This window comes from Triticum aestivum, chromosome 2B (assembly GCF_018294505.1).
Source record: "Triticum aestivum cultivar Chinese Spring chromosome 2B, IWGSC CS RefSeq v2.1, whole genome shotgun sequence".
In the NCBI taxonomy this organism is placed as follows: Eukaryota; Viridiplantae; Streptophyta; class Magnoliopsida; order Poales; family Poaceae; genus Triticum; species Triticum aestivum.
In genome coordinates this window covers 561,516,008-561,541,871 of record NC_057798.1, presented here as the reverse complement: position 1 = coordinate 561,541,871, position 25,864 = coordinate 561,516,008, and the positions used below count along the sequence as shown (strand labels likewise).

The 25,864-nt window shown below is 48.5% G+C and overlaps 3 protein-coding genes across 4 annotated transcripts; 1 reads left to right on the top strand and 2 right to left on the bottom strand.

Moving 5' to 3' along the window:
* Positions 1-1,157: 1,157 nt before the first annotated feature.
* On the bottom strand, positions 1,158-5,930 carry LOC123046039 (RNA-binding protein 25). The gene is made up of 8 exons (XM_044469320.1): positions 5,231-5,930; positions 3,696-3,741; positions 3,070-3,119; positions 2,923-2,964; positions 2,714-2,830; positions 2,258-2,336; positions 1,549-1,620; positions 1,158-1,463 (listed from the first exon to the last, which is right to left on the bottom strand). The coding sequence occupies exons 1-8, from the start codon at positions 5,818-5,820 to the stop codon at positions 1,413-1,415; spliced, it is 1,047 nt and encodes a 348-aa protein (XP_044325255.1). The 5' UTR covers positions 5,821-5,930; the 3' UTR covers positions 1,158-1,412.
* A 103-nt stretch (positions 5,931-6,033) lies between these two features.
* Positions 6,034-9,907, top strand: LOC123046040 (syntaxin-81). 2 transcript variants are annotated; one of them, XM_044469322.1, is made up of 8 exons: positions 6,041-6,163; positions 6,235-6,361; positions 6,455-6,538; positions 6,664-6,768; positions 7,236-7,385; positions 7,979-8,236; positions 8,875-9,006; positions 9,686-9,907. In XM_044469322.1, exons 2-8 carry the CDS (start codon positions 6,284-6,286, stop codon positions 9,830-9,832), a joined length of 954 nt encoding a protein of 317 aa, XP_044325257.1. In that variant the 5' UTR covers positions 6,041-6,163; positions 6,235-6,283; the 3' UTR covers positions 9,833-9,907. The 2 variants fall into 2 exon arrangements, with proteins under 2 accessions (XP_044325256.1, XP_044325257.1); XM_044469321.1 differs by having other exon boundaries at positions 6,034-6,361.
* A 621-nt stretch (positions 9,908-10,528) lies between these two features.
* Positions 10,529-14,066, bottom strand: LOC123046041 (E3 ubiquitin-protein ligase RMA1H1). The gene is made up of 2 exons (XM_044469323.1): positions 13,885-14,066; positions 10,529-11,678 (listed from the first exon to the last, which is right to left on the bottom strand). Exon 2 carries the CDS (start codon positions 11,623-11,625, stop codon positions 10,828-10,830), a length of 798 nt encoding a protein of 265 aa, XP_044325258.1. The 5' UTR covers positions 11,626-11,678; positions 13,885-14,066; the 3' UTR covers positions 10,529-10,827.
* Positions 14,067-25,864: the final 11,798 nt, after the last annotated feature.

Sequence of the window (25,864 nt, the reverse complement as noted above, 5' to 3'; positions counted from 1 at the left end):
CGAGCCCCCCTTCCGCCACACACATCTGCCTATCGGCGCTGGCTGTCTCCATGGGGGGTAGCTCTGCAATCCCTATCGCCACCGCGGGGTAGTGCAGCGGCTTCATTGGAAGTTCATTCTCATTGACATCTACCATCACGGCGGTCCCGCATCGGCCAAAACTTGGATCAAGAAACAGAACCCTTGCAAATCCACAAGCAGAAAAATACGCAATCAGGATTCGGGGAAGGGGGGTTACCTCCTAATGGGCTGCATCAGGAACTCCATACGGATAGCGCCGCCCTGTATTCCTACCCCCACTGATCTCCGGTGCTCAGGGTTTCACCCGTCGTCAATGGAGATCCAAACAAGTGTGGCAAGCGGTGGGAGACAGCTCCGCCTTAGTCTCACTTGTCATTTACTAGCCTGCGCACCGCCGCCTGCCGGAAATCCAACTACTTCCTGAGCTACGGGTCAGGAGAAGAACACGGTCCTGAGCCACGGCTCTGATGACCTCCCGTCACGGCAGGATCTACGCGCTCCGTCACCGGCGCGGCGTACGCCATATCCCTCTACCGTATTTTCCGTTCCCCCGATTAAAAAACGATCGACTGGTTCCCTCGGTAATTTAATGCTACACATCTCGATGACATGCCCGCCGCCCAGATACCACGAGCACGTGTGCTCGCGACCAGAACAACCGCGTCCATGATCAATATGGCTATCTGTCCGTTTCGTAGAAAAAGAAATATGGCTACCTGCCAACAATATTTCATCTGGCGTTCACAGCGTCTTTCACTGTTACACCATTTCTGAAGCAAGACTCGAAACTTCGATGATAAAAAGCCACTGTTGCTTCTCTAATGCACTTCCTGTTTACTCTATTTACGCATGAGAAAGGTGGTTGCTTTTTGCATTGCAATATTCTTCATACCTAGCACAACGTTAAAACAAGCCAATCTATGCTGCCTCAGCACTAAAAGCCAAGAGTCCCGCGCATACCCTCGTAGATGAATATACTAGTTGAGTTTAAAAGCTGACAGCCTACGGGTTAAAGCGCCGGGCTACGAATCACTGAAAGCCCCAACTCATGAGTCACTGACACGAGTTGCCACACCAGGCGACAAACAATGAGATGCCTATGAATTCAAATATATATATAAAAAAAGACAATGAGGTGCCTATGGAACAGTAATAGAAAAACTTCGAGAAATCTTACAGCTCAATGTACCAAACTGGTGCATACATCACAACTTGTTGAATCTAACGAGCAAAATTTTCAAAATTATACAGTACAGGTACAGTACCAGCATTTTCCAAGCCAGCTCAATATACTTTTTGTGCAAATAAACTGCGGTACATCACAGTATGTTGCTCATGAAGGTCTATGAGAAATAACTTCTGAGAAAATGGTATGTCTGTCCACAAGACGCCTATTGAGGGGGCGCATCAGGATCCAACCTTTTCTGGATTGCAGCTGCGGCCTGATAAAGAAAAAAAGCTTGGCATAAGTAGCGTGCGTCTTCCATCTAACTGAAATTTTTGTAAGGGTTGGAATGAGGTCATTACCTCGAAATTGCCCAACTTGTACTGTAACATCATTTCCTCGCGTAGAAGGGACTGCTGCTTCATCGCTTGAGCCTGACATGGGGAGCAAAACAAGATTAATAATAGGTTAACTAATAGAACAAAAAGTGACTTTCATGTAAACCCATGCTAATGTTTGGTGTCTGCATAATAATCCATTGCTGATCGTATCATCAGAAGATAGTGCACAGTCTAGCAGGATTTAAACACAACTGCAGTCATATGTTCAGTAGCATACACCTAACAAAAAACCTGGATTAGATAAACCTTACAAAGCAACACTTGGGGATTCCCAGCTATTGTACAAGGGAAGATTCAAAAAAACAGGAAGATGCACCTATAACACATAATGGCCGAGCACATGGCAGTGGTTGAGGTCACAACCTCATAGGTTCAAGCCCACAACAGTACATATGTTCCCAACAGAACAGAAATATGAACATAAATTAGTGCCACTTGGCATCAAGTAACCAAGTAAAAGTACGGGCCCAAGACAGAATTACAACTACGTTTCATTCATGGAAGACTAAACAACATCTAGGATACATGAAAGAACTTGTATGCTAACAATGCAACAAAATTGGGCAGCCTGCACTGTCATGTCAAACCTATGCTGTCAATGATAATTCCAAGTTCAGAGGATAAACTGAAGGATGAGAATAGGAGCAGAAAAAAAATGCAATATTCTAACCATTCCAGTTTGCATGGAGCGTTTTAGAGCTGTCACTTCTTCCTCCTTTCGGCGTTCACGTTCTTGCAACAGTTCTAACCTGCATGATTTTTTTACAGAAAACTGTAAGCCAATGATAAAAAAAGGTGTAATAAACTCTGAAACCAATTAATACAGAAAATTTTCGTAATTGTCTTTCTGTGGAACATTGCATGGCTTAACAGGCTCACAATTTGGAGTTACTGTGACATAGTAATTGGTTACAAAAAACATTCTATTACCCAAAATGAGTGGAACATAGGTCGATTAATAACCATTCTATTACCCAAAATGAGTGGAACATAGGTCGATTAATAGTTCAATACCAAAGGTCTACAGGTAAAGTAAACTTCAGTAATTTACACTGAAGCATTTTATGGTGTCCCATGCTTTGTTATTGCAGGTATACAGACCCAAAATATGTGCATGTCCACATACCGTCGCACTTCCTCATCATTAAATACTGTACGGACTGCTACCGAACCCGCATTCTTTAAACCATTCCTTTTCTCTTTCTCCATCATCCGTTGATGGTAAGCATCCAAGTCATAATATCTAACAAGAGAACAAAGGGGGAGAAACATAAATTCCATTAGTAAATATAGGAGTATATACACTAACAGTCTATGAAAAGAAACGTGCAGTACTTTTTTGATGGAAACGTAGCTGTGTTGTGGTCTTCCATGAATCTGATATGGACATAAAGATGTATGTTAAACATCTAGTAATTCCAGGGTGATATTTTTTAGAAGTTCCAGAAACTCAAGTAATTTCATGGCAGCACAGTAACATACTCCTTGAACATTTGTTTTTCTTCCCAATTAGCCAGTGCCTCCAAATTAACCTGTGGGCGCATTACCAAAAAGTCTAAAATTAACAGTAACATCATAAGCAAGAAAGACACTAAACAAGATTGAGAGTAAAAAGCCTGAGAGCGTGACACTAAGCTAATGAGCAGTACCAATCAAGTAACATAACATTTGTCTGCTCTATGTGACCTGATAAGTGACAACAGAACTAGAATAAGAGAAATTGGGCTTAACCAAAATAAGATCCAATAGGGCAGAACAAATTGGAAGAAACTCTAAATTGGGCATATCAAAAGAAAAGGAGGGAGAACAAATATTGTGTTTTGCTTAACTTTTAGGTCAGGTAACTTAAGCTCCAAACACTCACCGACCAACGAGCAACAAACTTCACGACGATGAAACTTTTTGCTGAAGACAATAAATAAGCTCAACTGAAAGAACACTAGTCCTCATTTCTAGATAAATATTCCTTTGGGGCTAATTAATTTGCCTAGCACCATGTAAAACAGTGGCATACACCTTGTTTACCCTGACCCCTTTTTTTGCATGCACATAAGTTATCCATGTTTCTATGAAAGACAACATCAAAAGAGCGATAGAAATACATATACCTGCTTGACTTCTAATAACCATGCGGTGAACTCTGGTCGCTTGTTCCTACAGAACATATTGCATGGTTTAACTCATGAGAATGTAGTACAGTAGTTGAAACATTAAAAAATGTATTAATTTGATTGTCTGCACTCTAAACTCAGGGTCTCAGTCACAGGGATTCATCACTTAAATCAATTGATGTCATCAAATCAATGATTACAGAATGATTCTACTTCTGACTCGCATTGGCCGTGGAATGGTGTTTGCATATGACAATTCAAAGATCTCATATATATCACTATTAAAACAACTGACAAGATAAATACTTAAAACATAATTAAATCAATTACCAGTAGGGTTGCTAGTGGCAGTGGCCAACCCATGGGCACTCTCCCCCCACCCCCCACCCCCCACCCCAACCCACATGGAACAGCTAAATGGACATTTGCGACAGCCGCTTATGTTAAGTGGCAGGTGCAACCATCCATGGAGCCACTGCTGCTCACACATATCAGTATCCAACTTTCAGGCATAAGGATACGTTTAAGGCACAGATGATTATCATAACAGATTCCCACCATATCATAAGATTTGCGTCCATATCCAGAAGACGGACGGAATTCCAGGATTATCCTTTTGGACAAAGACTTAGGTTACTCACCCATCGACATTGTCCTCGAGTAACACACTGGCTCGTCATCAGGCATGGATGGTTGTGCGGCCTCATCGCTAGGTGTATGGCACTCACATAGAGGTGGTAGGGCTCTCCAATAAGAGCATGTTTCTTTCTTCCGTGATCATCTTTTGCTTGAGTTCTTTTTCTAATTTGTGGCTGATGCATGCTACCTGGTGGCAAATCCAGGAAGCTTGGAGAAGAAGAAGCCAGCTACGGCTTAGAGAAACAAACAAGTGATTTATCTGTCATTTTGCTCCACTATTACGATTTTATATAGCGGCAAGAATCAGTTACTATTATGAACTTTTTGGTTAGTGAGAACGACACAAAATTTTGTTTTATTCACAACATAATCATTGTGAACATCTTTCTGTATTTATGCAGTCTGCACTCCAGGTGTGATGAATTGTTGATTCATGCAATATATCAGCGTGTATGAGCGGCAGTAGCAAACTGTGTAGATGTGCTCATCTATGATGAATAGGTGATAGATAACACTTCGGCCAGTGATAGATCAACATACTAGCTAGCCCTGGAGAAGATCAGTCCGCAATCATCAGTAGTTTCAGGGATTTTCATTGGTTTGTGCAAAATTGTTTCTAGTTTGCAGGCTCACCGAATCCACTCATCAAAGGCGAAAAAGAAGGTGCATGCTGCAGGCTGGGACATGATGCAAAAAAAATTGCTGGGCAGTGCAGCCAAGCACAGCACCACCGTAACACGACATACTTTCATCCTTAACTAACATAGTCTCATACAATTCTACCAGACAGAAATTAATTCATAATATTCTACATTTTGGCTTGTGAAAACCTAAAACTAAGAAATGATGATCTAGAAGCAAGAAAAAAAAGAGCTAAGAAGCAAGATCCTCACCACATATCGACCTCACGGATGATGCCATACTTGCCCCACGAGTTGGTCACTGCAGCCTTCTTCCCCAAATCCTTCTTCTCATCCTTCCGCTTCTTCTTCTTCTTATCCTTTTCCCTCTCCTTCTCCTTCCTCTTCCTCTTCTCCTTCTCCTTCCTCCTCCTCCTCCTCTCCTCCTCTTCCTTCTCCTTCCTCCTCCTCCGCCGCCTCCTTCGCCTCTCCTCCTCCGACTCCGACTCGCTTTCAGACTCCGCGCTGGAGCCCGAGTAGGACGACTCAGACTCTGACTCCGACTCCGACCCCGAGCTCTCGCTGCGGCTCCTCCTCCTCCGCCGCCGCCGCTCCTTCTCCTTCCTCCGCCGCTTACGCCGCTCCCCCGAGTCCTCGTCGGAGCTCTCGCTCTCCTCCTCCTCGCCACGCCTATTTGACTTGCCATGGTGGCCCCGGTGTCGCCTCCCCTTCGAACGCCCCTCCTCCTCCTCGGCGGCTTCTAGGGATTTGCTGCGGCTGCGGCTGCGCGCCGCCGCCGCCGCCGCCTCGCCCTCCTCCTTGCCGGCACCATCCGGGGCCGAGCCGTTCTCGTCCTTGGCCATGCCTAACCGCCCTAGGGTTTCGCCGTTTCCGCGTCGCGGAGCGAACGATCGAGAGCGGGAGCGAGGTGGCGAGCGCGAGACGGATCGGCGGCTCGCGGAGTGGCGAGTGTGAGAACGAGATAGCCTGGTTTCCACGGGGGCCCAGTTGCCAGTGAACCGGTGTCACGCTGACAGGTGGGCCATACTCCTCCTGTACACGTATTCCTCCTCTCCTCGCGCCCCTGTCTGTCTCCCTCTCCTTCGCTCCCTCTCCTTCGACCAAACCTCCCACCTCGCCGCCCGATCCGACGCGCCGGCGACCCGCCGCCGCGCTCGAGCGTCGCTGATCCGCGGCGCAGATCCCGTACGAGGTTTGCTCACCTTATCAGCTCGAGGGTGCAGGGTTGACGCGCCTAGCCGGCTCTTGAATTTCAGCGCACGCGGATCTGGTGGGAGGAGCCCCGTGGGCGCCGCTGCCTGGGCGATGTCGAGGGTCCGGGACAGGACGGAGGACTTCAAGGAGTCCGTCCGCGTCGCCGCGCTCTCCCATGGCTACACGGAGGTGAGCTCACATGCCAAACATGACACCTCGCACACCTGCGCAAGAACAGTCTCATCATTTACGATCCATTGTATTGATTTCTTCTTTTCGCAGTCGCAATTGGCCGCGCTCATGTCGTCTTTCATCATCCGGAAGCCGTCATCCAAATCTCCGTTTACAAATGCAGCAATCAAGACGGTAGAACTCTGCTCTTTCGCCATTCTGTTTTGACTGCAACAGGAACCGAAAGCAATAGCCGAAGCTTAGAGTCCTGATAGATTGTGGGAGGCTGCTAGTCTAATTGCTGGGTCCTGTCGGTGTAGCTTGAGAGCATCAGGGAGCTCGAGAAGTTTATAGTGAAGCACAGGAGGGACTATGTGGACATGCATCGCACCACGGAGCAAGAGAGGGACAACATTGAGCATGAAGTAAGTTTCAACCTTACTCTCCATTGTCTGTTGATTTACCCTTTCTCCTTGTTTGAGGATTGTTGTATTTATTCTAAACTGAGCTAGTTGCTAGATGATTCTTTGTGACAATAGCTTTGCAACATGCCACATATGTATTACTAGTTGAAATTTGAGGTTCCGGTTTGTCATCTTATCTTCCTTTTGCACTGTTATTATAGTTTTTTCTCAGCTCTTCCTTGATTACTTTAGAAATCTAGGGTTTAATTTGTTACAGAGCATAGCAACGCATAATTATTTATTATCTTTGTTGTAAAACTGTAAATATATGCAGTTTGTTAGGTTGTGTATGTATCTTTGTATACTGTATCGACTATTGAGTTGACAATATATTCATACAGGTAAGGACTGTTTATTCTTGTAAATTTAGGTAATCGCTAAGTTCTTTTCTCCATTTCTTACTTTGCTGATTGCTGAACATATATTAGGTTGGTATTTTTGTAAAAGCATGCAAGGAACAGATAGATATCCTAAAGAACAGGATCCTTGAAGATGAGAGGAATAGAAGAGCCAACACATGGCTTGGCACAAGAGATGAGACTTCCCGGTTGGACCTGATAGCTCACCAGCATGGTGTGGTATGACTATTATGCTCCCCGCTGTTCAGCTACTGCCAGATATTTACAGTTAAATACAGCATTGCTCTGATATTACTGCTTTTTAGTGTGTGCAACCACATAGATACTAACATATAGAAGAATGCTATTGCTCCCCTTTCTCTCTGTTTCGTTTAAGTATAGTCGCTAATTTTCTCTGTAATTTCAGAAATTCCAGGCAGTCATTATACATGCATTACTGAGCTGATATGTGCACATATTTCGGTGGATTATACTGAATAAGCCCTGTATATTATGCCTGATTAGTACTGTAGAAGGATATGCATACCTTCAGTTGGTATCATTTGGTGGGACAAAACAAATGCATCATAACTTGATAGATTGTCCAGTCAAAGCAGCTAACTGAATGTTAACGAACTCTGCTTCCTAGTTCAGATATGCATCAAGAAAGCTTCATGTGGGAAAATACATCACTCTGTTATTTTTTAATAGCATTTCTCTATACCAATTTGTATTACAATTAAGTAATATTTTCTGGACTATCCTCTTTGTTCTTTATAGATTTTCTTATGCTCACTTCCAATAAGATGTGTTTTGTTTAATAATTTTACCAGGTTTTGATTTTGAGCGAGCGTCTCCACTCAGTAACTGCACAATTTGATCGCCTTAGGTCCCTGCGCTTTCAAGAAGCTATTAATAGGGTGATGCCAAGAAAGAAGATCAAGAAGAAGCCAGAAATAAAACCTACTGAACCATCCAAGTCAAACCTTGTATTGAAATCTGATGTCTCGAAGGTTGAAGATCGGGAGGTATCAACTGCGCCCTTAAGAGTTCAAGAACAGCTCTTGGACGATGAAACACGAGCTCTCCAGGTAATATAATATGGATGGGATATAATATGTACTTGAGACACTTATTTTGGGACGGAGGGATTACTAGGCAAAATTTGCTATGGGACACCATTATGTTGTGTCAATTGCTCAGATGCATTGCAAAAACATCACCATTAGAAAGAAACAGATTGTTTGCTAGAATACCGAACCAGGCTATTTTAGTTGATTAAAATAGTGCGTGTTTGTGGTATGTGTAGTGATATCAGCTGGGGAATTTTCTTAAAAAGGAATGACATGTGTGTTGAAATTTGTTAAATTGCTCAGGTAGGTTGGAATATGTGGTTATATCAGCTGGTGAATTTATTTAACAAAAATGAATACAAAATGGTGAAACATATAGGTTAGAACATGGCTAAATGGGGTGCAAGTAAAATAAACGGATACACAGAGGAAATGAGAAATAATGTCCTGAACCGAATGGCAAATTAGACCTTCCAGGTGTGTTCTCTCTGCTGATGATACTGTGTTTTGTGCTTTTGGCGAATTGCACGCTTTTGGTAACGGTACTGGGGAATTGGTGTTTTTTTACTGCCTGGGCAATTGACACAAAATAATGTTGTCTCAGATACACTTTGTTATAAGTCAGCTTATTTACTTTCCTGTAACTCTTGGCTCAGATGGAGTTGACCAATCTTCTTGATACTGTCCAAGAAACGGAGACAAAGATGATAGAGATGTCAGCACTTAATCATCTTATGTCAACACATGTTCTACAGCAAGCTCAGCAGATTCAATATTTATACGACCAGGTATGATATCTGTGCAAAAGTTTAAGCCAACATCTGGTTGTTATTCAAGAGAAGAGACTAGACATCTCTAGTGAAAGTATCAGTTCTCAAAATTTTGCGAATTCCTGGAAAATCTTGGTTATAGTAGAACTCTTGAAAATTCTATTGTAGGTGGCATAGGATATATCCATTCAAATTTCAATAGCAAACTAGGGTTGTTCGTGTGGGATCAAAATTTTCAAAACGCAGCATATTCTTGTAGGATAATAAGAGACAACAGATAATAGCATATAAAAATACAAATCCTACAATGAGATGATAATAATAGCATTTGAGCGCACAACATTTGCTTGCGTCCGTGTAAGAGCTACTCCCTCTATAAACAAATATAAGACGTCTTATGTTTGTTTACAGAGGGATTACATGATTATGTATATGTTGTTTCTTATCAACTGAAGTCATCAGGATCCATCCAATAAGAATTTTTCCTTTTTTGTTTTGGCTGATCTAGGAAATCTGCAATATCTTTATTACTTGATAATCTGCCAAATTCAACAGGACCAAAAAAAAAAGAGTCATTGCCTTAAGAAAAAGGACACAAAGTTATCTGATCTGTCTGTATAAATTATGAATGACTCGTGATAAGTTTTCAATCGCTGTTTGCTTCTCCTCTTACGGCACATCCTATGCATTTTCTCAGGCAGTGGAAGCAACGAACAACGTGGAGCGTGGGAACAAGGAGCTATCCCAGGCGATCCAGCGGAACAGCAGCAGTAGAACCTTTCTCCTGCTTTTCTTCTTTGTTCTTACTTTCTCTGTTCTGTTTCTTGACTGGTACAAAAACTGAATTGGCAGCTCATGTAACCGTACTATTGTGCAAATGGATTGACCTATTGACGCCTCGTCTCTTGTGGGACGATTATCACTTGTCATGCATATTGGTCAGTGCTACTCTGTTAAAATTCCGAGATTTTGCCGCCGTTTGCAAATATAATCAGTATAGTTCCTCCTTTGAACACATGTAATCAGTATAGTTCAGTACACCGCCGAGCACATGGAAGGTGGCATCTACTACTGTGCTGCTACTGCCGCCCTCTCACCGGACAGGCGGAGGCCACAATACTGTTTGCCCGGCACCGAAGAGATGCACGATGCACATGACTTCTCCTTGCACACTGCAGAAAGATGCTGTTGGGCAAACACTTCTATTATACAATAAAGTAGGGCACGGCTACTAATTGAAATGTCTCAACATAAAAACAATTCTTTTCTGATGCGCGATATGCTTCCATGTCATTCAATTTGCAAATCTGCAATGTGCATTTTGAGATGTTCTGAAAACGTGACCAGAAAATGTATATAAATGTTAAACACATTAATTGCACAAACGACGAATGGGGAGATTAATGAGCGTAAATCCAGTAACGGCAAACTGCCAATCAAATGCAAGAACAATGCAGATTCTGGAAAGAAAATCCAGATTGAGAGGAAAATTTGCATTACATGGTAGTGACAGATGCAGGCAAACCAAACAGGCCATATGTATGGTTCAGGTAATGGATTTCCTGGTACTGAGGCAAGACAAGAATGAAATTTGCATTTCACCTCCAAGTCTTTCATATTACAACTCTATATATCAGCATGATTTAGACGCATGCTTACCGATAGAGACCGTTAAGAGCATTAACGGTTCCTTATCCTCTCCCCATCACTATATAAGTGACACCCATTCATTAGTATCTTGCCTTCTTTTTCCTCGAGAGGCAGTATATCACGCCTTCCAATATATACACAAGCCGTATACCGCCTCTTCAGTTCAGAACGAGAGCCTCTAGCCTTGCTTCAGAACAAGAGCAGACACAACACAACAAACACGAAGAGGAAGAACCAGATCTGGTGCAGGGACCTCTCCACCTCCATCTGCTGCCTCCTCAGCCGGGGACCCGCCGTGTGGTCCGCAACGGCGTAGGGGCTTGTGTAGTACATGCTCGGCGGCACCTGGCCGCGGAACGCCCACGGAAGCACCGCCTCCGCCATCCCTCCAAGCACTCCTCCAGCCGTCGAGTGGATCAGGCCACGCCCCATTGGCGAAGGAGGGTAGACGAAGTCGAATTCGGTGGCACCAGGATGGTGGTGGTGCGCATGCCGCAGTGACCGGAGCGGAGGGCTGGGCTCCACATTGTGGTGGTGCCGGTCATCATCGATGCTGCTTTGCGCGTGCTGGTGCGCAACATTCTCCCGGTGCACTGTTGGCCGTCGAGGAATGGCCGTGCCATCCAGTGATTTCTTCGAGCTACCACCACGGCCATAGAGCGGCACGAGGCTGTCAGCAGATAGCGCGGCCTTGCACACGGGGCACTGCTGCCTTGCTGAAGTGCTGTTGGCACCGGAGGCTGATACCACCGACGGTCGCAGCCACTCGTAGATGCAAGGCCAGCAGTAGAGATGGCCACAGAGGGTAACAACTGGGTCTGCAGCGAAGTCGAGGCAGATGTTGCAGTCAAAGGAGCCGCTTCCAGCGTTTGCGGTTGCGGTTGCAGGCATCTCCCCACTGATGTTCTTCATCGGCTTGTTATCGGACACTGGAGGTTGGTTTGTCATGGCAGCCATGCAAACCTGGTCCATTCCCCCACCTTCCATAGCAATCAGAATGCTAGCTGTCGCAAACAGTTCTGGTCGAAGAACTCACGGTACTGCAATCAAATAAAATAGAAGGTCAGTAGACAGTAGGAATACATGCAATGGAAAGGAGAAGTCATCAGAAAAGTGGGGCTAATCATGAAGCCGTTAACGCGTTTAAAACACCTATAACCATGTGTTTAAGGACTAGATAAACACCAAGAAAGAGGAATTGGAAGGCACACAGCAAGCAGAATGCAGTGCTTAATATATATCCCAAAATTCGAGAGTGGAAGGGCAAACAGACACAGTTGCCTGCTAAACAACAAAAGGGGTTCAGATAACAGGCAGCATTAAGGCCCACGCCACATCATCCTGTCCTGAGGAGTCTATCCACTCACATTAACAAGTGTGAAAAGTGGAGCGGATGTTAGGTAAAGCCCCTGGATTCCTTGTCAATGTGCCAGAGAATAACTATAACTATAAGCACTCCATTTGCCCTTTTTGCAAGCAATGGACTCCCCATGGAAGAACCCACCATCTTTCTCAGCAGGCTGAGTCAACAGCTGTGGATGCTGTGATTTCTTTAGTAATAATTAGTACAAGGGCTACAGATGCTGCATTCTGTCTTTATCCTCTTTGTTATTCTAACCCTAAGCCACTTTACGTTCTACTGACATGCTATCCTAGCATATCTTCCTGGGAAACCTGAATCACTAAGAAAATGAAACCAAACCACTAGCTTATGCCCACCGTGTCCCGCTGCAGTATTTGACCGCCCCATGTTCAAGGCAAGGGCCATGATTGGCAGCTTGGAGTTACCTCGGGAAGAAAGGCATGGAACACAGTTTGCATTCTATAATATGTAGCCACGGTTTGCATAGTGGACCTGGACAACGTTGGCTAGATTAAAGCTGATCCCAGCTGTTGTAATTGAATATTCAGCGCTATTAGCCATGGAAGACCAAACAAGCGGATTTGACTAAACCAAGGAGGAGCAGGTGGAGAGGATGAGATGCCCCGTCCCAATCTTCGGCATAAGCTTCCGTAGCACGTTGATCTTTCTATGTGGTTGTGGGGTTCCTCTCACAATTGAATCATTGGAAAACACCAACAGGTGGGGATCGTGATGTGGACCGCAACAACGACGGACTAGCTAAATGGCTTGGCATATTCCATGGAGACAAGTAGACCAAAAGGATCATCATTTAACATATCCAGTGACCACAGAAAAGAATATTAACCAAGAGATAATGGCACACTACTGTATTAGGATCGGGAAACAGGGGATTAATTGCTCAACAGCGTCAGTGGAAATATCCCAACCACCATGGCCCCATGTGTGCAAGTACTACTAATTTTATTATATACTTTTTTATTAATAATGCACAAGTGGACTTCGGTAATCCCTTCCTAATTTAAACACGCGTACTTAATTACATAAGTCACGCATATATCAAACCCAGAGCACAACTTTTTCCTATACCGCAGCAAGAACGGATACTAGCCAACAGAGTAACTGAAACCGATGTGATCCTTGAGAGACAAGCTTCCAAGCACACAGATCTGCTGCGCTTAATTGTGCTATCTACCACTACAATTATTATGCACGCTATGAATTGATGCTGCATATAATGCAATATTGTACAACCGAACACGGTTTGACAATTCAATGGGCATTGAGCATTCTACTGAACATACCCACGGGATTTCTTTTCCCCCACTCCAAGTAAGATATTACTAAGTTCTACCGCCGTATGCAATCTCAATGCGAGAGAGAGGAGTTTGACCCCAAAAAATCTAACTTCGGTGGGCAACAGCAACAGAGCATGGAGGAGCAGACATGATGTCCCCGGCGTCAATACGAGGAAAACTAGTTTCGCATCCTGAATTCGTAAACACGGCGATAAGGGTCGGAAGGATTGCGCCCCCTGATTTCACAGAGGAAATGAACAAGATAAATCCTTTCCCTAGAGAAGCACGACATCACCACGGCTAATTTGACCCATGAGAAGACGGGGGAAAACACCCCGACAGCTTCTTCCTGGAGAAGCACCCCCGGGCAGCTGGTGCCAAGGCGGCGGCGGCAGCAGCGAAGCTAGACAAACGCGAGCCACGGAGGCAGCCCAGCCCAATTGCAACATCCGAGAATCCACCACGAGAAACAATCCCGCGGCGCACAACGGTGCTAGAATCAGGCCGAAGACGCAATCTACACCCCGCAAAAAATCACAAGAACAACAGCAGGACGGAGAAATAAGGAGCTTGATTTGAACCGACCTCGGAAGGAATCCAATCCGCACGCGCGCCGCCGCCCTCGGTCCCTGGCCTCCGAGGATCGAGCGAGGGGGGGCGAGGCCCGATCGGTGAGATTGCGTCGCTGCGGCGTGCGGGGGAGCGGGCGGAGGAAGAAGATGAGGGAGGTTAAGAAGGAGGTGGAGGTGGGATGAGATTGGGTGTCGACGTCACTTGCGGAGGGGGCTAGAGAAAATTATATAGAGCCGGAGACCGACGGGGGCAGAGGGGGCGTTGGCCGTCCGATCCTGCGGAGACGGCTGTGATTGGCCCGCGGGGGCGCGGGACGACGCGCGCCGTCCGTCGCCTCGATCGAACGGCGAGGATGGTCTCCGACGTTGCTTTCGGTGGGAAGCTTCCAGTTGAATTTTTTTTTGCCGGGATAAGAGCCGAGGACGGCGGCATCGGTGCGAGCGAGCGAGCAACGGAAAAGGATATGGCTTCGAGATTCCGCTGGCAGTTTGATAGGCTACAGTAGCTATGACATGGTAGAGTACTTCCCCCCGTCCCCCGTGCCGCTCCCGCGAGCGGCCCGGGAGGAACCCTAAATCGCGCCGCCGCTAGTCCTCCCGTCCCGCCTCCCCACTCCCTCGCCACCGCCAAGGGACGTCGCCGGGCAAAGCCCTGGCGGGTCGGCGGCGGCGGGGTTTCTCCCCTCCTCTCCAGGCTCCCGGCGGCGCGGGATGCCAGATCTGGCACGGAGGTCCTCACGCCGGCGTGGTTCGCGTGCCGGCGGCGGGCAGGGGTGGCTCTGGCGAGGTACGGCGCGCATGTGGCTCTCGTCTGGGCGGAGTGGCGCGGCCTTGCCCCGGGTGGTGCGGGGCGAGCTGGCTGCGTCTGGGGTCGACAGTGCCCTGCTCCGGGTGGCGCGGCGCGGCCCTGCTCGGCTAGGCACAACTTCGCCCGGCCTGTGGCATCGTGGTGGCGCCCTTGGTCGGTGTCGGATCGGCTGCCCGGCAGCTCTCCCTTGCGCGGATCCGTGGCTCTCGGGCCAGATCTGACGCGTCGGATGGTTCCTGGTCGGGTGCTGCGGGAGGCTGGTTCACGGCGGGATGCTCGACAGCGCTCCCTTGGATCTGCATGAGGGGTGCAGCGGATGAGTGGATGTGGGTGGTGCGTTGATTTCGTCGGAGGCGGCAGCGCATGCGCAACCATGGAGGCGGCGGCGCTGCGAGGCTCGGCTAGGCAGGGCCTGGCGAGTAGCGGGCGCCCGACCACCTACGTGTGAGGTGCCGGCGGTGATGCCTCGGTGAAGTTGGCATCGAAGTGTGGCTGATGCTGCATGCCAGGTCCTTTTGTGTGGCAGTCCCTAGGTGCGGGTGAAGGCCATCGCGACGGATCTGGTCCCCGCATCGATTGGTGGTTGCTACGGTTCCTGGTGTGCTGAAGGTGGTGGCTTGAAGCGTGCTTCCTCGGCAGTGATGTGTGGCTCCGACTGCAAGTGGCTGCGGTGTTGGAGGTGAGAGGCATCTTCCGGGGCTGGCCGGAAGCTTGGTGGCGTGGAAATGTGCATTGCTACGGATGAAAATTTTGTTCGGCCTTGGTCGGACCGACGTCGATGGCACCCGTGGGTGTCATTCCCCTTCCTGGAGGCGTCGCCGAGTGTAGCACCGTTGTCCACGTTGCCTTGTATCGGCAACCATCTCCGGGGCGAAAGCCTTGATTCGTAGGATCGGCACGATGGCGGCGTTTTTCTGACGATGTTTCTCTGTTGGGAGCTTCGTGCTTGGAGATAAGAGACCCTATGTTGCGCTCTTCCGGCGTGCACCGCTGCCCGGACTGTTCTTCTCTGGCGCTATGTACGGTCGTCACTGGCTCTTCCAAGGAAGCTGGAGTTGTTGTTCTTCGATGATCACCGGCATCGGTCGAGACGGGGCATGGATATCGGTTTTGGGTAGACTCTTGTATACCGTAGGCCTTGTTTGGATACACAGTTTTACCAGTACTAGTTTTCCGCAGACTCACATAACCGCCTAACAAACTAAAACTATGTTTGGGTTTTCCACCAAAAACATGGATAAGCAGAATTTGGTTTCCACAAAACCAGGAATCTGCGTTTTGTGAAAAATGACTAATAGTTGTTTTTGGGAAAACACGATCGTAGAAACCCACCGCAACTGATTTTTTCCAGTTCCACTTTTTTCGCAATAAATCCATTAGCGCTAATTTTACATTCATCGGGAGCTTGGATGGCCGGCGTGCATGCAAATTGACCCTGAGCATCAGCTCTCTACCGTCGGCCTGTACGTCCATGGAAGCGGATGCCGCCGTCCGTGCGGGGTGAGTGGAAGCGTTCACTGCCGTGCGCGTGCCGTGTTGGCGAGGGAAAGTAGCCACCGCCATGCGCGTACGCCGGAGTCGTCAAGAAGAAGCGGTCGATGCCGTCGTCCGCGCGCGGCGAGTCGTCGACGGAAAGCGGTTGCTGCCGTGCGCTCACGGCCAGTCCCCAGATGAAAGACGTTGCCGTCGTCCACAACCAGCAGCTGAGCTTACCAAATATAGTTTTCTATAAACCGGTTATTCACAAAATAATAGATAAAATTGGTTTTCCTAGAAATCAGTTGAAAACGCATTTTCTATAATCTTATCGCTTATCTCCATTATCCAAACAACCACGTAGTGTGTAGTCGTGTGTGGTTTCCTTGTTTTTGTCGGGTGTAGAGTTGTGCTATGCTCGTTGTTCGCAGCGAGAGGTAGATGTGATTGTATGGCTGTATTTCTCTCCTTCTATAAAGATAAGGTACGCAATTTGTGTACCCTAAAGAAAAGACATGGTAGAGTTTCAAAAAAATGAAAGAAAAAGGCTAGGCAAGACATGGTGTCGCTGTAAAAGAAACCTAGACCTGGTGTAACAGTGTTCTTCTGGACGGAAGAGAGCTAGGCATGAAAATTTGAAACATTTATTTTATGGTACCCGGGAACGTCTCGTCTACCTAACCATCTCAACCACAGATTGGTTCGTGTTTATTTAGTTGAATTAAGGTGAAATAAGGGTCGAAGGGATTTAGTTCAAATTTGCATCCCTAGAACCAGAACCACCACGTAGGTTGTTTCTGCGAAATATTAGCCTGCGACTAAGGACATCTTCAACGGGCATGCAATAAAATGAAAATACCAAAGATGCAACGTGTCCACAGACAACAAATAGGGGCGGTCCGCTAACCCTATGCATCAAATGTCTGCCTACATTTCAAACAAATGATTCATGAATGAACAAAATTAATGAAAACCTGACGGATTTAAGCAAATTACATATTACATGCGAGCCGAATGCTAATTTAATAAGTTTAACTAAAATACTCGAGCTACTAGACGATAACCTCGTATGCATGGCCTCTAAGGTCGTCGTGATCGTCGTCCTTACTGCGACGGATGACCTCCTAGGGATTGCAGCAACCTTGATTAGCTGCCGATGCGCACTCACGGCGAAGCTGCTCCGCCTCGTGCACACAATCAGCCGAGTTCGGATCACGGCGATGGTCTGGCGAGAGGACTCCGGGCCATGTCGCCCGCCATTGCCCTTGCCCTTGTCGGTGGAGGCACGGACAATGTGCCTGTACTTGGCCAACCCTATCTTGAAGAGTTGGTCGCTGATCTGGCGCTAGTGTCAGGAGGAGGTCTACGCATGGGTCCTAGGCCGATCCTCGACCCAGGCCAACGCGAGGTCGGGCTCGGCGCGCACCCATTCCAGCACCAAGTCGGACTTTGTGAAGGCCGAACGGTGCACCGCGTAGCGCCGCTTCCAGCGCCCCTTTTCGAAGGCCACCTTGTTGGTCATCGTCCTGGCATGCGAGGACGAGACGCCACCCCGCGACCGAGAGAGTGAAGGGGGCAGTTGCGCATTCGCGATCGCCATGGAGGGCTCCTTCATAGCGATCGATGATGCCCTTTGAGATCCAGTTATATAGCAGATTGGTTCCCTACCTTTCCCTCAAGGAGTGGCCCTGGTTATGGAACTCATGAGAGGATGTGCACTATGGCCAAGGCTCCCATAAGTTATTGCTAGCAAGTGGATAGGGTTTTGGTTGGGATGGGGAGGCTCACGCGTACGTAAATGTGGTCCGGACTCCCGTAAAATCTCCTGATTTGCGTTGGGTTTACAAGAAAACAGACATAGATCGGTCCACGGACGAATAAGGTGCCGTGTTGGATCACAAATTACATCTACACCGCTCAGTCTTGATGGTTGCGGACGGTTTGAGTATTTGCACTGGAGATATCCACTCTTTTGTTTGTGGCGGATGCTGGCAAAGTGTATACGTATCCTTTTCAGAGTTTCGAGTCAAGAAACTTATTTTTAGGGGCCGAGTAACTTGGAAAAGAAACGAACGCATGTGCCAGCAAATTAGCTCGGTGCGGTCTAGTAAATGACATGCAGAAGATACAGGTCGCCAACAGTCATTTACCAACTGTAACCACGTTGCAACCTAGTAATAAAACTTCATCCCCGTCTTAAGAATTCACTACGGTAACAAAAATAGAGGGTCTTACCAAATCGGACGCATCGAACCGATCGAACAGACGAGGGGGGATACCAAAGCCACGCACAATGGGCAATTGGGCATATGCCGTGGATAAAGACGTAAGCTGGCACCATTTGGTTTTGAATTTCTCTAGCTCATCTTTCAGTTTAAATTTGAAATTGAGTTCCATGTGCTTCATTCGGACATGGAGTAAACGGGGCCGAGCTCCTGCTCGCCAGTTGCCAGCCTGCAGCTGTCTGTATTCCACAGGCCATGGCAAGATCGATATATCACAGTTACAAATCGAGATAAGGTCCGCCCGTCCCGTCCGCCTTTGTTTGGTGCTCTTATAACGAGCGACACGGGCGCACAAGTTTTTTTTTCTTTTTTTTTGAAAACAACACGGGCGCACAAGTTAATGTCCCCTCCGTGTACTGGTTAGTTGCGAGCAATCACATCACTAGCCCGCACACGCAAACGTCCATTATTCCGAGCTGAAATGAAATTCCATATGTGGACAGGAATATAGTATCTTCGAAAGATTATGTTTGGGCCATGTCAAACATGTAGGCACCAGCGCAATGATTACCAGCCCTTCAATCACGGTTCCCACTACCACTTGTTTGTTGATTAATTAAGCACACTTTAGAGAGGATGCAATTTTCCTGGCCGTGTCGTGCTCCACTGAGAAAGCAGATATTTGTGGAATGATCACTGAGGATAAGCTCGCAGCTGAAGTCACATTGAGTGAGAGGTGAGCGGAAGCAGACAAAGCATGTGGCACACTCAACCTTTGTTTTTTAACTACTCCCTCCATCTCATAATGTAGTGCATTCGCGCTTTCCCGAGATTGAACTTTGACGGTAAATTTAACCAATTCAGTGGTATAATATTTTTTCCTGCCGCAGTCGATCTCGTTGATTAAATTTACGGTCAAAATTGGATCTCAAGAAGCACGGGCGCACTACATTGTGGAATGAATGGAGTAGTATAGGCTCAACCTTATCGTGATCCTCGCAAAAAAAAAACTTATCGTGATCGTGTCGGTACGCAGATGTCCTCGGTACGCAGGGCACAGTCATCCTAGGCAGATAGGCTGGCGAGCCGTGAATTGTCGTGGTCACGGCACACTGACCGACTCCTGTGTCCCTGAACCTGGGCCTAGGCGGCCAGCTTCCCCCGGTTTCGCCCCGACCAATGTGCTAGTGCCGGCCCGACGGGGTCAAATTTCGTGTTTTGACCCTTTTGTCAAACAAAATCGGGATCTGACTCCCCTTTAAAAAAATTGACATCTGACCCTTTTGCTACCGCCAAAGGGCTCGGCGGTAGGGTCACACAGGCTAACGCCAGGGTTTCTGGCGGTGACATCTGACCCACTACCATTACCTAACGGCCAGCGCAACACCCTACCACCAGGGCCACGGCGGTAGGAAACCACAACCTACCGCCATAGGACACGGCGGCAAGGTGGGAGCATGTGGTGCTGGGTTTCTATGACCAAAAAAGTCAGCATCCCAGCGGTAGGGTTGCACAACCTACCGCCGGGGCGTTCGGCGGTAGGATCCTACCGCCAAGAACCCGGGCGGTAGGTTGTGCAACCCTACCGCTGGGACGCTGGCTTTTTTGGTCACAGGAGGGGGCGTGGGGGGGAGGCACCCTACCGCCTGGTGTCACGGCGGTAGGCTGTACAGACCTACCGCCTTAGTGTCTGGCGGTAGGGTGGCCCATAGTGCATTTTTTGCACCTCCTAACTTCTCTTGTTTTCAATTTTTGGCAGACAACATTCAAACACTTGTAAACATGAAGCATATGTATGATATATGAAGCACACATTCACAAATTCATAAATAACATAGGTTGGATACATAGCAAATAGACATCCACAAAGGTTTTCACCAAGTTATACATAGAAAATTAACGAAACAGTTTCACGAGCAAATCCATATGGTTCACGAAGCAAACATGCAAGTTTTTTGGTTCAACGACACGACAACAACTTCGGTCCTTCCTTCCCCTCTTCGCGGTCTGGTCCTCATTGTTCTTGGATCGCTTCTCGGCCGCCTTCTTGCGATGAGTAGGACGCGCTTTCTGAAACGGGGATGGACTAAACACATCCTTCATCGGCATATTTCTCTTCTCACGCTGGGATGTCTGAGTTGGTGGAGGTCCGTGGGGATCATCGTACTCCTCCTCCTCCTCATCGTCCTCTTCCTCTTCTTCACCATGTTCTTCTGCTCCCTCTTCCTCGCCTTCTTCTTCATCTTCCTCTTCATCATCATCGTCCTCGCCCTCCTCCTCGTCATCTTGAACCGCCATAGACGATGAGGCGGCCTGGCTCGATGAAGTGAGTCTATGCATCGGTGCTGCATGAGCAATCACAACAGCGGAGGAGGTGGCACACCCGAGCAGGCCCACAAGCTTGCGACTTTTTTGAGGAACTTCTGCAATGAGAACGAAACAATAAGCACAATATGGATCAACTTCATAATGAACATAAGCAAATGAACTACATGTTACCTTCACCGTTCCCCTCAACTTGGTCTCACTAGCTCGAGTCCCGGGGATAGAACTAAGCGCATCAGAGGCATCAAAAATGCTCTTGTTCAGCTCCGAAGACTGCAATGGAATAAAATGAGTCAGTAGCACTAAAGTTGATTTCATCCAAACGTCGGTTGAAAACAGATAAAAATAACTTACCACTCTGTTCATGATGGGTCCGTACTCCCTAAATCTGCCCTGTAGCTCTCTGATGTTGTCATTGTAGGCTTCATTCTCGTCATCGCCATCGTACAGACTTTCGGCATCTGCCATCGTCCACTGTGGCCTTAGGCGCAGACAATGCTTGATGCCATCGTCGAACCACATCAGGTGATCCGAGTACTCCTCCCAGTCAATCACTCTTCTCTCCACATCTTTGCGAGTTTTCCACTCGTTCCATTCTTTCACGTATTTGGCATGTTGCTCTCCCCAATCAGTGATAGACTGATTCTTCTTCCTGCTCAGCCTGCAAAGCACAAGAAAGATTGTAAAACACCATTAGTAAAAATATGAAAGTTGGTAACGATGAGAACGAGCGGTGGTACTCACAAGTGCAGGTCGTAGCCACCGGTATCTTTGACGATGCCGGCTGGTGGTGTATGTTGTGCCTTACCAAATTGCGCGGCAACGCATTGTGGCAAGTGGTACTCGACGGCATAGACACAAATCATGGGCACGATGCACCGCCAGAGAAGCCGGTCATGCTTGCACATCACGTTCAACTCGAACCCCCGCTCTCGGTCGTCAGTATACGGCTGCCGGATAACCTAGCACCAAAAGTGGTAAGCTCAAGTGAAAGTGTTGTCGACCACTGAGGGAGTCCTGGACTAGGGGGTGTCCGGATAGCCGAACTATCATCATCGGCCAGACTCCAAGACTATGAAGATACAAGATTGAAGACTTCGTCCCGTGTCCGGATGGGACTTTCCTTGGCGTGGAAGGCAAGCTTGGCGATACGGATATGTAGATCTCCTACCATTGTAACCGACTCTGTGTAACCCTAGCCCTCTCCGGTGTCTATATAAACTGGATGGCTTTAGTCCATAGGACGAACAACAATCATACCATAGGCTAGCTTCTAGGGTTTAGCCTCCTTGATCTCGTGGTAGATCTACTCTTGTAATTCCCACATCATCAATATCAATCAAGCAGGATGTAGAGTTTTACCTCCATCAAGAGGGCCCGAACCTGGGTAAAACATCGTGTCCCTTGTCTCCTGTTACCATCCGCCTAGAGCACAGTTCGGGACCCCCTACCCGAGATCCGCCGGTTTTGACACTGACATTGGTGCTTTCATTGAGAGTTCCTCTGTGTCGTCATCGATAGGCTCGATGGCTTCTTCGATCATCAACAACGACGCAGTCCAGGGTGAGACTTTTCTCCCCGGACAGATCTTCGTATTCAGCGGCTTTGCACTGTGGGCCAATTCGCTTGGCCATCTGGAGCAGATCGAAAGCTACGCCCCTGGCCGTCAGGTTAGATTTGGAAGTTTGAACTTCACGGCTGACATCCGCGGAGACTTGATCTTTGATGGATTCGAGCCACAGCCGAGCGCGCCGCACTGTCACGATGGGCATGATTTAGCTCTGCAGCCGGACAATGCCCTGGAGGCCGCACACGAGCCCGCTCCGACCCTCGACTCGGAGCCGGCTGCGCAGATCGAGGACGGGTGGCTAGACACCGCCTCGGGGGCTGCAACCTCTACGGCGATGGAGCCGAATACTGGCCATGTCCCTTGTGAAGCTCGTGACTCCGAGGTGCCGGACTCCTCGCCGGACTCCGTACCTCCCGCGACCCCTCCAATCGAATCCGATTGGGCGCCGATCATGGAGTTCACCGCTGCGGACATCTTTCAACACGCACCTTTCGGCGACATCTTGAGTTCGCTAAAGTATCTCTCGTTATCAGGAGAGCCCTGGCCGGACTGCGATCAGGACGGTTGGGATGCGGACGACGAAGAAATTCAAAACCCACCCACCACCCACTTAGTAGCCACTGTCGACGACCTAACCGACATGCTAGACTTCGACTCTGAAGACATCGACGGTATGGACGATGATGCCGGAGACAACCAAGAACCAGCGCCTACTAGGCACTGGAAAGCCACCTCATCATATGACATATACATGGTGGATATCCCAAAGGATGGGAATGGCGAAGGAACAGCGGAGGATGACCCCTCCAAGAAACAGCCCAAGCGTCGGCGTCAGCGGCGCCGCTCTAAATCCCGCCACAACAAGAATGGAGATTCCGGCACCGGAGATAATAACACCCCAGACAGTGCCGAAGACAACCCCCTCCAGCAAGATTCAGCACAGGAGGACGCAGAAGCCAGCCCTCATGAGAGAGCGGCAGACGAAGAGGTAGAGGATGATAATTACATGCCTCCCTCCGGAGACGAGGCAAGCCTCGACGACGACGAATTTGTTGTGCCTGAGGATCCCGTCGAACAAGAGCGTTTTAAACGCAGGCTTATGGCCACGGCAAACAACCTCAAGAAAAAGCAGCAACAGCTTAGAGCTGATCAGGATTTGCTAGCCGACAGATGGACTGAAGTCCTTGCGGCCGAAGAGCATGAGCTCGAACGCCCCTCCAAAAGCTACCCCAAACGCAAGCTGCTCCACCGATTAGAGGAGGAGGCATATAAACCTGCATCACCAATGCACAATACGGCTGACCGACCACCCCGTGGCCGCGACAGAGAGGCCTCTAGGCCCTCCACTAGAACCATACCCCGGCATCGCTCGAAAAGCACAAGGCCACAGGGGAACACTCTGGACTTGCGAGATATATTGGAGGATAAGGCAAGACAATCAAGATCGAACTACGGATCGCGCGGGCACCCATGATACGTGACGACAACCGTCACGCCGGACATAGCAAGTCCGGCCGGGCCGAACACAGTAGACAAAGCTCTTTTGAGCTTCGTCGTGATATAGCCCAATACAGAGGCGCCACACACCCACTATGCTTCACAGATGAAGTAATGGATCATCAAATCCCCGAAGGGTTTAAACCCGTGAATATTGAATCTTATGATGGCACAACAGACCCCGCGGTTTGGATCGAAGACTATCTCCTTCATATCCACATGGCCCGCGGTGATGATCTTCACGCCATCAAATACCTCCCACTCAAGCTTAAAGGACCAGCTCGGCATTAGCTCAATAGCTTGCCAGCAGAATCAATTGGGTGTGGGGAGGACCTGGAAGCCGCATTCCTTGATAACTTCCAGGGCACGTATGTGCGACCACCAGACACTGACGACCTAAGCCATATAATTCAGCAGCCAGACGAATCGGCCAGACAATTCTGGACACGGTTCCTAACTAAGAAAAATCAAATCGTCGACTGTCCGGATGCGGAGGCCCTCGCGGCCTTCAAACATAACATCCGCGAGGAGTGGCTTTCCCGGCACCTGGGACAGGAAAAGCCGAAATCCATGGCAGCCCTCACATCACTCATGACCCGCTTCTGCGCGGGAGAGGACAGCTGGCTAGCCCGCAGCAACAACCTCAACAAAAATTCTGGCAGTCCGGATATCAAGGACCGCAATGGCAGGTCGCGTCGCAACAAGAACAAACGCCGCATTAACGGCGACAATAATGAGGATACGACAGTCAATGCCGGATTCAGAGGCTCTAAACCCGGTCAGCGGAAAAAGCCATTCAAAAGAACTACTCCGGGTCCGTCCAATTTGGACCGAATACTCGATCGCTCGTGCCAGATACATGGCACCCCTGAAAAGCCAGCTAACCACACCAACAGGGACTGTTGGGTATTCAAGCAGACAGGTAAGCTAATTGCCGAAAACAACGACAAGGGGCTGCATAGCGATGACGAGGAAGAGACCCGACTGCCGAACAATAGAGGACAGAAGGGTTTCCCCCCACAAGTGCGGACGGTGAACATGATATACGCAACCCACATACCCAAAAGGGAGCGGAAGCGTGCACTCAGGGATGTATACGCGATGGAGCCAATCGCCCCGAAGTTCAACCCATGGTCCTCCTGCCCGATCACTTTTGATCGAAGGGACCACCCCACCAGCATCCGCCATGGCGGATTCGCCGCATTGGTTTTAGACCCAATCATCGATGGATTTCACCTCACCAGAGTCCTGATGGACGGCGGCAGCAGCCTGAACCTGCTTTATCAGGATACAGTGTGCAAAATGGGCATAGACCCCTCAAGGATTAAACCCACAAAGACGACCTTTAAAGGCGTCATACCAGGTGTAGAGGCCAATTGTACAGGCTCAGTTACACTGGAAGTGGTCTTCGGATCCCCGGATAACTTCCAAAGTGAGGAGTTAATCTTCGACATAGTTCCGTTCCACAGCGGCTATCATGCTCTGCTCGGACGTACCGCATTTGCAAAGTTCAACGCGGTGCCGCACTACGCATACCTCAAGCTCAAGATGCCAGGCCCTCGAGGAGTCATCACGGTCAATGGAAACACTGAACGCTCTCTCCGAACGGAGGAACATACAGAGGCTCTCGCGGTAGAAGTACAATGCAGCCTCTTAAGGAAATTCTTGAGTCCGGCCATTAAGCGACCGGACACGGCTAAAACGCGCCCGGAGTAACCTACAACGAGACCACCTGGCACGTTCCGAGCACGCGTAGCAATGCGGCCCCAACCCCAGCCCCTGCAAAATTGCAAGACTGGTCCTTCGCGTACATCATTACGCCCTGGAGATACCATGGGCATAGGGGAGGGGCACGACCACGATAGGCCCAGAATGCGGCTTAACCACACCAGGGGCTCTCAAGTGTGTCGTTCTTTTTTCTCTTTCTTTTTCTTTCTTTTTTTTACCCACAGGATTCCGTTCATCCGAGGCCCTGTCCGGCAGTAGACCTGCCGAACTCATGATGCAACAGCCAGGGAAGGAGAAAGGCTATGATGAATATCCAGGTGGTCTCCGTTACGAGCATTAAATCTGTTTTACACACCATTCCGCA

Excerpts from the sequence above, each read along its gene's own strand:
- LOC123046041 (XM_044469323.1), bottom strand. The coding sequence starts at position 11,625 with ATGGAAGGTGGGGGAATGGACCAGGTTTGCATGGCTGCCATGACAAAC.
- LOC123046039 (XM_044469320.1), bottom strand. The coding sequence starts at position 5,820 with ATGGCCAAGGACGAGAACGGCTCGGCCCCGGATGGTGCCGGCAAGGAG. Across the intron at positions 3,742-5,230 it reads ATCCGTGAGGTCGATATGTG|GAACAAGCGACCAGAGTTCA; the intron begins GTGAGGATCTTG and ends TATGTTCTGTAG. Across the intron at positions 1,464-1,548 it reads ACAAGTTGGGCAATTTCGAG|GCCGCAGCTGCAATCCAGAA; the intron begins GTAATGACCTCA and ends TTTCTTTATCAG.
- LOC123046040 (XM_044469321.1), top strand. The coding sequence starts at position 6,284 with ATGTCGAGGGTCCGGGACAGGACGGAGGACTTCAAGGAGTCCGTCCGC. Across the intron at positions 6,362-6,454 it reads TCTCCCATGGCTACACGGAG|TCGCAATTGGCCGCGCTCAT; the intron begins GTGAGCTCACAT and ends TTCTTTTCGCAG. Across the intron at positions 8,237-8,874 it reads ATGAAACACGAGCTCTCCAG|ATGGAGTTGACCAATCTTCT; the intron begins GTAATATAATAT and ends CTCTTGGCTCAG.